Source organism: Lipophrys pholis, assembly GCF_963383615.2.
Source record: "Lipophrys pholis genome assembly, chromosome: 23".
NCBI classification, from domain to species: Eukaryota; Metazoa; Chordata; class Actinopteri; order Blenniiformes; family Blenniidae; genus Lipophrys; species Lipophrys pholis.
In genome coordinates, this window is record NC_137645.1 from 1,727,170 (window position 1) to 1,741,059 (window position 13,890).

The 13,890-nt window shown below is 41.9% G+C and overlaps 1 protein-coding gene across 4 annotated transcripts in view; it reads left to right on the forward strand.

Annotated features, from left to right (window-relative positions):
• The first annotated feature begins 1,500 nt into the window (after window positions 1-1,500).
• LOC308127687 (diacylglycerol kinase zeta-like) overlaps window positions 1,501-13,890 on the forward strand; it is a 55,831-nt gene continuing 43,441 nt past the window's right edge. Inside the window, exons 1-2 of one of the 4 annotated variants that reach the window (XM_080492891.1) lie at window positions 6,938-7,024; window positions 11,856-12,998. In XM_080492891.1, coding sequence (XP_080349017.1) covers window positions 12,058-12,998 — 941 coding nt within the window. In that variant the 5' untranslated portion in view covers window positions 6,938-7,024; window positions 11,856-12,057. Of the gene's footprint in view, window positions 3,074-6,937; window positions 7,025-11,855; window positions 12,999-13,890 lie in introns of those variants that run through there. The other 3 variants (XM_080492890.1, XM_080492892.1, XM_080492893.1) reach the window with 3 other exon arrangements.

A 13,890-nucleotide genomic window follows, 5' to 3' on the forward strand; every position in this document is an offset into this window, starting at 1 on the left:
GAATAGTAAATAAGTGGAGGTCAGAGGTTTAATTTGTTTATTAAAAAGACGTTTTTATGCCTGAGTTTGTTAAACACGTCATGGAGACACTGTTTGTATTTATTCAGAAGAAATGTCCGAACATGCTTCATCATCTATTTATTTATATTCATATTTAGGACACCATTGTGTTTTCTGGGAGAATTTGTTTGGTTTTAGAAAAACCCTCAGGAACAAATTCAGTTCAAAAACCAAGATTTGGAAAAGATCAATGAACGGAAAATGTTAAAATAGCTTGAAATACTTTCACAAAAATCACTCCAAGTGTTCAGACTAATCACTAATCAGCAGTTTAAATGTGATGGATGTGACAAAAACTGCAGTTTTTAAATGATTGAATCATATTTATTTAAAAAGTTACATGTGTTCAGATTATTGGAGAGCTTCTGGACAAAAACCTTAACTTGTAATTAAGTACACAAGTAACTAAGTAAGGGTTACATATTAGTGTGTCAGAGACTTCTCTGTCTGTAGCACAGTGCCCCCCAGTGGCCACATCCAAACACTGCAACGTGCCCAAACTCTTTCATTATATAGCATAAAAAAGTGTATTATCAGTATTATTTAATATGAATAGAGAAGTTGAAGTTTGTCATCTAAAAGTATCTTCTGGCTCAGTTTAATCCCATGAAAGCGTTTTGATCATACATTTACATGCTGCACTGATACTGGAAGTTGAGTTACTTTCATATTATTTATCAAAGTTTGCTTTATGAAATAACTTTCAGAGCAGATTCATGATTTAAAACGAGTCCAAGATAAATATTTAAATAGAACAAATGAAAGTAAGAGTTTGTTTGTTAAGTTTACTTAAAAAATTTACTTTAAATATGGTTAAATTAAGTACAATGTTCTGATGAATAGTATTTTATATAGTGTATAATAGTGTAATCCTGAGTTTACTCACTACAGATGCACAACTTGGAAAGAAAGTTTGCATTTTTTAGTTTTTTAAAAGTTCAAAGCTAGTTATTCGTGTAAAATGTGCTCAGTTTAGTCTCATAAAAACACAAAGATGTAAACAATTATATTAATATGGCTTTAATTACCACACAAAGTGTAAATAGTGAAACCTCACTCAAGTTGACGATATTTGAGTTTTGCTGATGAACTGACATGTAGTTCACAGACGAGTCACATAATTGTATAAACGGTGCGCTTTCTGTAATTCACATCGAAATGTGGAAGAATGTGCTCCAACTTCATTAAAGTTCACTTAAACTTTAAAATCTAGTGTCATAAAGTCAAATGTTTTGTAAACGTGTAATACATGTTAAAGTGGAGCACAGTTTTCTAGTAAACGTCTGGAAATTACTGAGAAGTTTAGATGATTTCTGTAAGTTTGCTCCATGGAATAAACTTTGAATGTAGTGTTGTTCAGTGTGGTTTCAGTTTCAGTCAGGCATGTGGGAGGGCAGCTCACAGCCAGGCCCTGACTGTTGTCATTCTCACTTCCTGGTCTGAGCCGGGCGGTGCTGCTGCCTGGAGTGGACAAGCTGTGTGTGTTGACTGAAGAGTGTGTGTGTGTGTGTGTGTCTGTGCACGCCTCACGTGGAGTTTAGCTGAAGCCGGAGAGACAAAGTGAAGAGGAGCAAGAGGAAGGGGGGTGGGGGGGGTATGAAGAGGGGGCGAGGAAGAGGAAGAGGAGTGACTGTCACAGGATCAGTGGACGACTCTGATACTCACACTGCTGCTGACATGGAGACCAACGAGGATTAACTCTAATCTGTGTCTACGCACACACACACACACACACACACACACACACACACACACACACACACACACACACACACACACACACACACTTACCTTGTACGTCTTGTAAAAGACCTTTGGCATGTGGATTATTGACTTTGGAGGCACTGCAGGGAGCCATGTTTCGAGCCTTTGGGCTGCCTGACTGTCACTTTGGTTGTTTGTTTGTTAAAAGCGCAGGAAACCGCTTTCATTAACTCGTGTTCGGATATTTTTGGACAACTTTGTTCTACCTTCATAGCTTAAAACCTTTTGAAAGCCGTTTTTAGTGCCGTTTTTCTTCCTGGTAGACACAGACAATTGGAGGCTTTGTTCAGTGTCTTAAACATAGAAGCTGGAGTTTCCCTAGTCAACAATCAAATAGTGCCAACAAAACTTTAAAAAGCTATTTTTTAAACTGTTAAAAACCAGCTTGTTGCTGCCATGAGAAACTATGCAATGCAATTAAGTCTTTAAAAAAAGCATTTAACTTGCACATATTTTTGTTTTGTTACCGTGTCGTTACAGAAAGCTTTACTGCAAAAGTTTCCCTGCAGACAATCAGGCCGTGCCAAAGAAGTTAAAAAAAAAAAAGAAATCCAGCATCAATGCAGCCATCAGAATCACAACTTTTAAGTTGTCTTTCTGCTTTAATGCGCATTTAAAGCCATTTGTTGTTGTGAAAATCACCAAAGTCTCATTGTGGCCATCAGAAAGACAGAAGGCCCAGCCGTCCTCCCTGGTGGACTCCCCCACCGCTAAAGAGCTGTTGGTCTCCTTCCGGTCTGAATTTTCTTTTTGCGAAAAAATCAACAAAACATGAGCAGTTTCAGTGGCAGACTCCCACTCGGTGCAGAGTCGGTTTGAGTGTTTTACATAAAGTCGTTTTAGTCGAGTTGTAGGCGAGCGTAAAAAAGCGTCGATCTCAGAGCTTCTTGGTTAAGATGATCGGAGGGATTTGACTTTTAGTCCTTTATCGTCCTCGTAAATCTTTCCAGCCGTACGGCGAAGCCGAAGCAGATTTTCTTGACGAAATGTGAGTTGAGTCCATCGTCTGGATTATGGATTCGGAAGCGGCCATCGAGCCGGAGACCAAAGAAAACCCCGAAGACATGGACACAAACGTGGAAGGACACCCGGATCTTCTGAAAGGAGACGAAGGGGACTTTAGCTCTGCGTCCTCCTCGTCCAACTCCCCGCCGCCGTCCCCCTCGCCCTCCCCCACCGTCTGCGTGGACGAGGAGGAGAGACTCACCGGGTGCTCCAAGACCTTCACCGGACTCAAGCTCTTCAGGAGGTAAGCTGGACCTGCAGCCCAAAATGTCTGCAAGCAATAAATGATATGAAGAGGTCAGAGTTGCTGGTTCGATTCCCTGGACCAATGGTGGATTTAGGAGAAAAGTGGAAAGCTCTGCTTGTTTGGGCCCTACGCTGCAGCAGCCCTCTAACAACCCTGTGGGAATATTTTCTATGAAAGATTAGTAACATGATGTCTATATAAATCACTCGTTAGTTATTGTATTTTCTAGTATATGATGATATACTTTAGCAGCGCCTCTTTGTGTTCAGTACAACAATTTACTCATGTGTTACATTACTACACAAACAGGTCCAGTGGGTCATACGTAGAGGAATTTTCTAGATGGGGAGCAATAACAGTGACTTCCAGTTAACTAAAAGACATCGCTAACCAATATAAATATACTGCACATGAAGTCAAGGTATCGTGTGTCAAGTCTGCTGTCATCTTAATAGGAAAAATACCCTAATAAAATAGCTGAACACTTCACCTTAAATCAGTGTGATTCATTATTCTACATTTTTCCTCATCAAAAAAACTGATTTATAATAGTCTTAAGGAGCAGTGAGGTTGTAATGGCAATAAAGGCCCAGCAGGGGGAGGCCTGACCTTCTGCTTGTAATACATGTGACAGCTGAACAGATGTGAAGAGTCACATGGACACACACACACACACACACACACACACACACACACACACACACACACACACACACACACACACACACACACACACACACACACACTCACTCATGTCCTCATGACATTATGGGCTGTTTCATTGGCTCCCGGTCATTTGCTCTCACAGAAACATTGGCTTCAGGACGCTCAGACTCAGACTCAGCTGTGAACTTGAAAACAAGCCTGGAAACATCTTTGTCTTAGAATGTCACAATTTGTAGGGATTTTTGTCCCCATAAGGAGAACCCGTCCATCAGTCACACACACACACACACACACACACACACACACACACACACACACACACACACACACACACACACACACACACACACACACACACACACACACACACACACACACACACACACATTCTCATGTGGATGATGATACTGACATCAGATGAGCCACTGTTGTGATGTTTATTTGACAAGTTGGTGGAAAAATTATGGTGTTTTTTTTAAACCCTGTTGTTTCTGTGAGTCACCGCGGGATGATTTCAGTGTGAGTGTGTGTGCGTGTGTGTGTTTGTGTGTAACCTTGCCGCTGGGTCAGTAGTCGTCATGTGGATGGGCGACACAGGGCTGCGGTTGTCATGCCAACAGAGACAGCGGTGGCGGGCGAGCCTCCAGCGGAGCGGCTCTGTGGGGGCCGGTGGGAGGGAAGTGACGGACCGCAGCATCACCCGCGGCTAATTGTGTGTGTTTGTGAGCGCTGTTGCTGATATGACTTTATTTCACATCATATTCTTGTACAGTTTGTACCACAGGCTTCTCTGTTGACGCTTTCTTTACTCATCGACCTGCGGTTAAACATGTTTTCTCACAGTTTAATATTTAACCTCATGTACTCATCTAATGAAAAGTCACATTTATTTTGAGCGGCTGTTGTACAGCACAGATCCACACTAATGCACAGATTAAATGACGCTGTGCAGATTAATGTACCGCTTATTTTTTTCCTCTTTAATGTGTTCCTAATGCATCCTAATTCCAAGTATTATCTCGTCTCAACATCTCGACTTCAGTCTTTAAATAATGTTCCTCCAATTCTTCTCTTCAAAGAATCTCACTTTTTTTCTCTTTTTATCTTCGACTGTGACACTTTTGTTTTTGATAAGTCGTTGCTGTATTTGTAAATTGATTTGAGCAAATGTCCAAGATTTGCACGTTCTTCCTGTGCAGACTTGGTTTTTCTCTGGGGAAGCCTGCTGCCTCCTGCAGCCCAAAAACCTGCTTTTCAATTCAATTCAACTTTATTTACAAAGCACCAAACACAACACAGTCATTTCTATTGCTTTTAACAGAGAAAGGAGAAAAACCCAACTAATCCCGGCTTTTGAAGTTTAACTTTTGGTGAAACTTTCCCACTTTTGTATTCTCGTGTCTCCCAGTAATTTCTATATTGATCTGGAAGCTTTGGTTGATATCTGACGTCTTGTTTTACTGAGTTTGTTGAATGAGTCCACATGGAGGCAGTAAGAGATTGATGTTCTTGGTCACTCATTCCACAGCCGATGCTTTTATTTACAATGTTTTCTTCAGATGCCTGAAATAAGTTGATTAATAGGAACGCTGTTTGAGTCTTTTATACTTTAACTAACTGGGAGAATCGGAACGCCGATAGATTTGTCACGAGTGAAACTCACACAAGTGTCAAGAGATTAAAATCTGAATGCAGGTTTAGGTTTTAATCTTGTGTCACTTTTAAGTGGCAAGTACGTGTGGTTAGATTTAATATTACGAGTTTTAGTCTTAACTTGTGACAATGAGTTTCAAGTCAATCATATAAATTTCCCTCGTATAAAAACACGAGATTAAAGTTAACCACACAAGTTTAGAGTTCACGTCAGGTTTAAACTTAACCACGTGAGTTCAGAGTTAACCATGTTACTTTTGAGTTAACCACTTGAGCTTAGACTTAACCAAGTCATGTTTAGAGTTAACCACGTGGGTTTAGAATTAACCAAGTCATGTTTAGAATTAACCAAGTCATGTTTAGAATTAACCAAGTCATGTTTAGAGTTAACGTCATGTTTAGACTTAACCAAGTCATGTTTAGAGTTAACCAAGTCATGTTTAGAGTTAACGTCATGTTTAGACTTAACCAAGTCATGTTTAGAGTTAACCACTTGAGTTTAGACTTAACCAAGTCATGTTTAGAATTAACAACGTGGGTTTTTAGAATTAACCAAGTCATGTTTAGAATTAACCAAGTCATGTTTAGAGTTAACCAAGTCATGTTTAGAGCTAACCACTTGAGTTTAGACTTAACCAAGTCATGTTTAGAATTAATCAAGTCATGTTTAGAGTTAACGTCATGTTTAGACTTAACCAAGTTGTGTTTAGAGTTAACCATGTTACTTTTAAATTAACCATTTTACTTTTGAGTTAACCACGTGAGTTTAGAGTTAACCAAGTCATGTTTAGAGTTTACCATGTGAGTTTAGATTTAACCCTAACCCTTCACATTATGTCTCGAGTTGATGACATCATGCTCAGAGTTAACCATGTAAGTTTAGAGTTAACCACGTCAGTTTGACTCTGACCTTGCAACAAGGTGAGCTTAAATTTAAATGTGCAAGTTTATCTCTTAAATTGATCCAAGTTGAGTTTAGAGTTAATCTCCCTAGGTGAGAAGTGTGTCCTGCTTTAGTAAAACAAAAAAACAACAACGTATTTGACGTGTTTTCATCCAGTACGCTGTTGAAGTAGTAATCAGGTTGAGAGGGAGTTGATTTGATCCCTCTGAGATAAAAATAATTCAGGGAGGTGGGCACAGAGTGAGTGAGGGGTTTGTCCCTCCCATCCCCTGATTTTCATCCTATTAGCTGACGCTGTGGAAATATATAATCCGTGTGGCTTTCTACTTAAAACCTGAAGAGTCGGTGTGGATGTGTCGCTGTAATCGCACATTAACTGGTGTGTAATGTGGTGATCATGATCTGCCTCACTCCATCTCTGTTTCCTCTTTCTGTGGAAACATTTGATCTCAAACTGTGTGTGTGTGTGTGTGTGTGTGTGTGTGTGTGTGTGTGTGTGTGTGTGTGTGTGTGTGTGTGTGTGTGTGTGTGTGTGTGTGCATGTTCAGGAAGTATATTTAGTTATTTTAGTCCTCTCTCAGACCACGCCCACTTTCTCTCTCCCCCCCTGTCTCTCTCTGTCTCTCTCTAACCTCCCCTCTGTTCACCAGGCTTTAGTCTCAAATCGTACATACATGAGAACAGCCTTCGCAGCATGGACGGATAGTTGTCTTCACCTTTTACAGGTTGGCTTTAATTCTCTTGTTTTGAAACGCTGTAGCCAGGCTTTTCTTAAAGTTTTACTGGAAAGCGCTCGATGTCTGTAGTGGTGTGAACTCTTGGAGTGTGATGCAGTGCTGCTTCGGTCCCTGTCAACTCAAACACACCATCGGAGGTTGGAGGATAAATCCAGCGAGAAAAAGTTATTCCACTTAGAGAAATGTATTGATAGTAGTTGGCTGATGTGTAGTATTACTTGTTTCTTCTTTTTGAACTTGGCAAAAAAACTTTACATTTTTTCATAAAATCCTGCAAACATTTGGACGCCAGCATGTGAAATCCTTTGTCCCCCCGATTCCTCCAAGCTAAAACACACATTATTGTTTAATTTCTTGACAACGGAGGATTTTATCGATGATATTCTGGAAGATGTTGATTATGAATAGAACCTGCAGGGATGCTACATGCTAAATGCTAACCTCCAGAGTCCTGCAGGGAGCTTCTGCAAACTTTAAAATCCAATAGAGCTGTTTGAATGATTCCAATGATCTGAATAAACAGAATTATTAGAATCTTTCACTTCACATTGAGTTGCATTGTCAATGTTTATTCTCTAATTGACAAGTTTGTTTGAGGATTTTCTAGAGAAATTCCAGTGTCGTGTCTTAAGATAAAGTAGGGTTGTTGGTTTTCTTTTCTTTTAATAGCTTTTATAAGAGTTGTAGCATATTCTTTAATCCATTTTATGAGTTTGAACTCCTTCGCTCCGACCTTTTTCTGTTTGGTAACCGTGAACCATTACTGTATTTGTCAACACAAACGCTGACTTGAAAGAAAGGTGAAGGATTCGGGGAGTTGGGAACACGGTTTGTTCCCTCCCTCAGTAAAACCACCTGTTCACACTCGGTACGTGTTGAACTTTGACAAAATTTGTTTCCTGGTTATTCCCGTTGCGCTGCTGCAGCCGAAAGCCCTGAAACATTCAGCTTGTTGTTGCTGCAGATGAATCGAAGCATAAATTAAGCAGAGGAAGATCACCCAGGTGCTTGTGCATTAGTGGAAATGCCTGTTTAGATAATTGCAGTTATTAGACAACGATAAAAGCTGTTTACACTGTCAACATGTCCCTGTTTAAACCGACAACAAGGACATGAGGGCAGTTTAATATCACATCTGTGAGGGACAACAACTCAACAAAAACCTTCGAACCTCTTAGAAACACAGTCAGTGCAGCTTCGCCAAATGTGGACTATCTCTGGAAGTTCTCCCACAAAACTATGAAACCAGAATGGTTTCATAGTTTTGTCACTTTCGACCTCATCGTAAAGTCTGGTTTGACTGCAATCAAGACATTTCTGTGTTACTGTCGGTGAGGTGATGATCTAACACAGAGAGGAATTAACGCCTTCTTTAGTCAAGCTCCTTGTGGCTTCCACAAAATGATGTGTGAACAGCAGGGTTTTTGAAATGGTCTTGAAATATGAAGCTCAACAAAAGAACGAAAACTGCCAAAATGAATAAAAGAAACATATCAGCTAAAACATCTGAAACTGCAATTAAAGAAAGACAGAGCAGCTCTAAAGACTAAAATGACTGTAAAAATGGCAAAAACAGAAGAAGACAAAACCACTCCCATCAAATAGAATAAATAGCTTGAAACTGTTCAAAAGGAAAAGGTCTAAAAGAATTAAAATATTTAAAACTGCAAAAAATTGTAATAACGTTTCTACACTTCCATCTTTATACATTCTAGTTATAAAGCTTCATAAAACTACTTTTCTCTTCATTGTGACGTTTTTGTGGCTCCAGATGAATTGAATTTGGTAAAAACAGATGTTTTGGTTCCAACTGTCGCACCTGCAGGTCGATCTTTGTGGTCAGGAGCTCAGAAGAACTCCGATTCTGTCAGTTTACTGAAGAAAAAACCCAGAAAACAGCTTGTGATCAGGAGCTAACGTTATCATTAAATGTGTGTTTGTGTGTCCTTCCGTGTTCCTGGTGCTGAACTTTGCTCTGATGTGACGTCTCCGGGTTAAAAATAGCCTTTTAAAGCGGAGGGGAAATGTGTGGAATAATAATAAACTAAGCAGTGTGTGAAACGCTCACACACACTCACACACACATACACACACACACACACACACACACACACACACACACACACACACACACACACACACACACACACACACACACACACACACACACACACACACACACACACACACGCTGTGTGCAAAACCAGGACGCATAGGACAGTTCTGACGTATTCCAACAACCGAACTATATTTGTTTTAGTCTCCATCAGAGAGCCTGGTGTAAACAATATAAACTATCTGCGTTCTTGTAGATAGAAGTGTGTGTGTGTGTGTGTGTGTGTGTGTGTGTGTGTGTGTGTGTGTGTGTGTGTGTGTGTGTGTGTGTGTGTGTGTTTTTGCACTGCTCTGTGTTTCTTGTAAATATTGGCGTGCAGCTCAGCTCTGGACAGTGTTCAGCTCTCCTGCACCGACAGCCCGTGAGCATCAGTTCGTCAACTCGTTCACTCAGACCGATCCTACATCCTGATGCTGAAGTTAGCGTTAAGAAAAAGCTCCATGACGTCCTCACGTCTCCTGTCTCACTTCCGCCTGACAAAGAGCATTAATCCACCGTCGGATGTGTAACCTTTTATTACTGAGTGCATTCCTCTCATCTGGCCCTCACTTTGGAGGATTATCAGCTGTTATGTAACGACCACGCACAAAAACACGTCGTCACAAAGGAAATGATGCTCAGCATTAAGTAATGGCTCCAGGAACAAGGCCGTGATGATAATAACTGCTAATACTTTGACCATATGAACAGTTTTCTTCCTCACGTGTCGAGAACGTGGGTCAATAAAGAAACTGGGTAACCCCAAATTCCTGGACGTGGGACTTCTTCCCCCATCAGCGTGGCATTTCATCTTTTTCTAATGCTAATTAGACCATTCTTCAGAATGTCACGAATAGATAAAATTTGCTTAAATAGTTGGCTGATGCCACAACAAACAGTTACAATAAAATCCCCAAATGGTTTTGAATCTCTAAAATTCCTAAAAATAGAAGAAAAATGTTAAAATAGCTAAAACCGCTACGAACTTGATTAAAGATAAAAAGTTGAACCCAGTTCAAAAGGTAAATAGGAAAACGGCTAAAGCTGGTCAGAATTCCTCAAATTGAAAAGTAAAATAGCTAAAAACAGAAAAAACCGCCAATCGATAAAAAAGGTTAAAGAGCTGAAAACTTGGCCAGAGGCTGAAATCCTCCAAGTTTAAAAGTTATTCGTATGAATTAGATTTCATTACACTTTGCACCGTGTCATGAATTTTGTTCAGCACGAAGTCGCCCTGATAAAAGTTTGTACTCAAACTGAAAGTCTGAACAGTTGAAGTGCGACGATTGCAGAAAACAGGGGTGGGGTTAGAGACGTGGCCGGAGCGCAGCCCGGCGCTGTGGGAGGCCTCGGTTGGTTTCTGACGCTGCGGTGTTGAGTCAGGCTGAAACTCCTCCAGCGGGGTAAATGTCACGGCGGGAGAAGTAAAGACGCTCTGGTTTCAGACGCACACGGTCCTGTCCGTGCACGCCGTGGTCTGAGGGCGGTTTGTGGCGTCCTGCTGTACTGACGTTTACCTTTTAATGCTTTTGTTCCCACGGCTTTACCAGCAGTCTGGAGGGATCACTGTCAACTCAAATATCGTTATGACTTCATTATTATCAACAGAATGCAAAGCTTCTCTTTTACCGTTTAACTTAAACACAGATAATGCAGCATTTTCTCCCCCTAAAGATCATTTTCTCCTTTATATGTTCACACTTTGTGTTGTATTTCATCTGATTAGACAGGGAACATTAAGGGAGTGTAGAGTTTACTATAAAACACATTCAAATGAAACATTAGTTTATTTCCTTTTTAAAAATACTACAAGTTCAAGAAAAATAGTGATTTGTCGAGCGAAGAGCTGCGCAGGAAGGTATCAAAAGTGTTGATAATATAAAAGCTGGTATTTCAGGTGATGATGCTGGTGTCAAATGACCTAAAGCCGCTTGTTGGGGACCGAGGATAGGAACTGGTTCCGCTGATAATTTCTGCTGCTCGACATGTTTGCAGTGTTTTTAACCAACGATCAGAGGATAGAGGTGAGAAGGATAGAAGTATTTCACCTATTAGTTTTCCTGGTGTAGTTCTCAATTTACCCGTAGCAAGTTTTTCTACCTCCACCACAGCAGAAGCGGATACTTTCCAGCCCGGCTGAATCTGCAAAGCTCACATTTCTACTTTTCTGCCCAGAAACTCATAATCTGGCTTCATGTTCTGAACCTGTCGGGGAGTCACTGTTGTGTTGCTTTGCCTCCTTTGTGCTTTGATTGTTGTTAAGTGGACCGATGAGGATCTGCTTTCCCCACTTTAGTGTAAATAAACGAGGTCTTCAGTTTCCGCGTTGGTTCGATGAAAAGACAGACAAAGTCATTGGGAGACATTTTTTTTGTCGCTGTTCGTTTAGTCCGTTTAGTTTCGTCAGAGATCATAATTTCACCAGGTGAAAGTCGGCCATCTCTGAAGGCCTTTCTGTCTAGCAGTTTTTGTGAGGTTCTGCTTTGTTCCCATTGGCCGATAGAGGAGTGCAGCTGGATGACGTGTCAGGTAGTGCAGCTTTACTTTCTCCGCCTGGTGTGAAACTTTTCGTTCTGAGTGACTTCGACCGAAACAGCACTGCATCAGAAATGGTTTTCAAAAGATGTGATTTCAGTTATTATCCAACATGTATTTCTCTTCTGTTGATGTCGACGTTCATGAGAGAAGGACGTGAATAACAGAAAAGCCTGTTTGCCTCTTCAGACTCTGGACGAGAAGAAATGAGGTCTCCTGGAGTAGCTAGACCCTCGTCTTACTTCGGCTTTCGCTGGACGGATTCCATCTCCTTCTGTCCAAATATGAACACGTTAACTTTTATCTCACGTCTGTCCGTCAGAGGAACGTCGCTGCCGTGTTCTCCAACCCATCACATGCCATGAAGCTGTTGTAGGTCAGTCTGGACGTGATGGAGTACTTCTTCCAACGCCATTTCCGTCGACGGCAGAAAAGACAGAAGCCGGCTGCGGCGGCGCCGGCGCGTCAGCCTGTCCCTGCGGTTCAGACCAGCAAAGCCAGGAGGCGCTCTAACGTGGGCCTGCCTTCTTTAGCTCTGGTGCAGTCCCGCCGTTCCTCCGTCGGTTTGCCTCCGTGCACGGACCAGCGGCGGCGGCCCAGCGCCGGCTTGCTGGTGGCCAGTGGTCAGAGGAGACAGTCCATCATCGAGCTGTCGCTGGCAGGGGAGCCGCTGACCAACGTCAAGAGAGGAAGGGTCCACGGGCGACGTGCCTCCGGCGCCGCCTCCTGCGTACACAGAGGACTCGCAGTCCGACGCAGACGTCAGTCCAACGTCAAATCCATTGAGCCTCACTTGCTTGGATCGTCCATGCTGCTTGCGAGTGTGGTTCAGATGGGCGGAGGAGGGCGAGAAGAAGAAGAGCTGGAGAAGTCCGAGTGCTGCCGCTCGGAGTCAGACGGAGAAGAAGTGAGCGACGAAGACGTAGAAAACACAGTGAAAGATGGAAGCTGTGAACCCGATGATCAGATGCATTTGGCTCGGGGAGTCGTCGTTGAGAACCTTCGAGCGCGGCCCCTCCTCCGAACGCCTCGCTGCCTGAGAAGAAACTCCTCCCACCTCCTGCCTGCAGACTTCGTGTTTCAGGGCAACACGGCGGGTTACGGAGTTTACGGGCGATATAATCCCCAGATGAACTTCAGGGTGAATAAACCTCTGCAGGCCTCCATGACCAGTCCCAGTCTGCGTCAGCTGGCTTCAGCCGGGCCCAGCTCGGACCTGGACGCCGGCACCGACGGAGCCGCTCTTCCAAAAAGCTGCTCGTCACCGGTGGACGTCGCCGAGGGAGCCATTTATTATGATCCTTATTCTGAAACATGGGACAACTTCCTGTCGTATGTAACACACAAACAAACACACTCAAGGTTGCAGGAAATAGATCTCAGTTAACTGCCCCTCTAGAACCCATCCATCCTATCCTTTCATCCATCCATCCATCCATCCATCCTATCCTTTCATCCATCCATCCATCCATCCATCCATCCATCCATCCATCCATCCATCCTTTCATCCATCCATCCATCCATCCATCCATCCATCCATCCATCCATCCATCCATCCTTCCTTCCTTCCTTCCTTCCAACTTTCAAAACATATGAAACTTATAATATTTACCAAAACAGCAGTTTATGTTGCATTTATGAAGTTTAAGAACGTCACTTGAGATAACATATAACTGCAGCTCATAATTTGTCGACTCGCACCGTTTCCCTGTAGATATACTCGCCTCAGAAGAATTTTTACCACATTTTTATAATAATTAATTTTTTGAAAGATATTTTGGATGATATCATTTGAAATATTTTTAGGATACGTTTATTACGTCCGCCAAGGATGTAATAAAATCATCTGCATTTATATTTGTTTGTCTGTCTGTATGATTGTTTGCAAGATTACGTCAAAACTGCTGCATGGATTTTGTCGACATTTTCACCACAGATTGAAATCCGGCCCTGGAAGATTCCATTAAATTTTGGAGGTGATCCGGAAATTGTTATTTTATTTTCTCCTGAGTCCAGATCAACCTTTGGCAGACGTCAGAAATCTGTTTGCTCTTGTTTTTGATCTATTTTTTGGGGCGATAAAACCAAGTAAAGCTTTTGGAGTTCATATTCTGACCCAGTTAAATAGATGAAGACTGCATATGGCCCCTGAATTAAAATAACAGCTTTACATCTTCCAATTTTTTTATGCAAGTTGCCCCATGTTTATTTTTAGGTCTAGAGA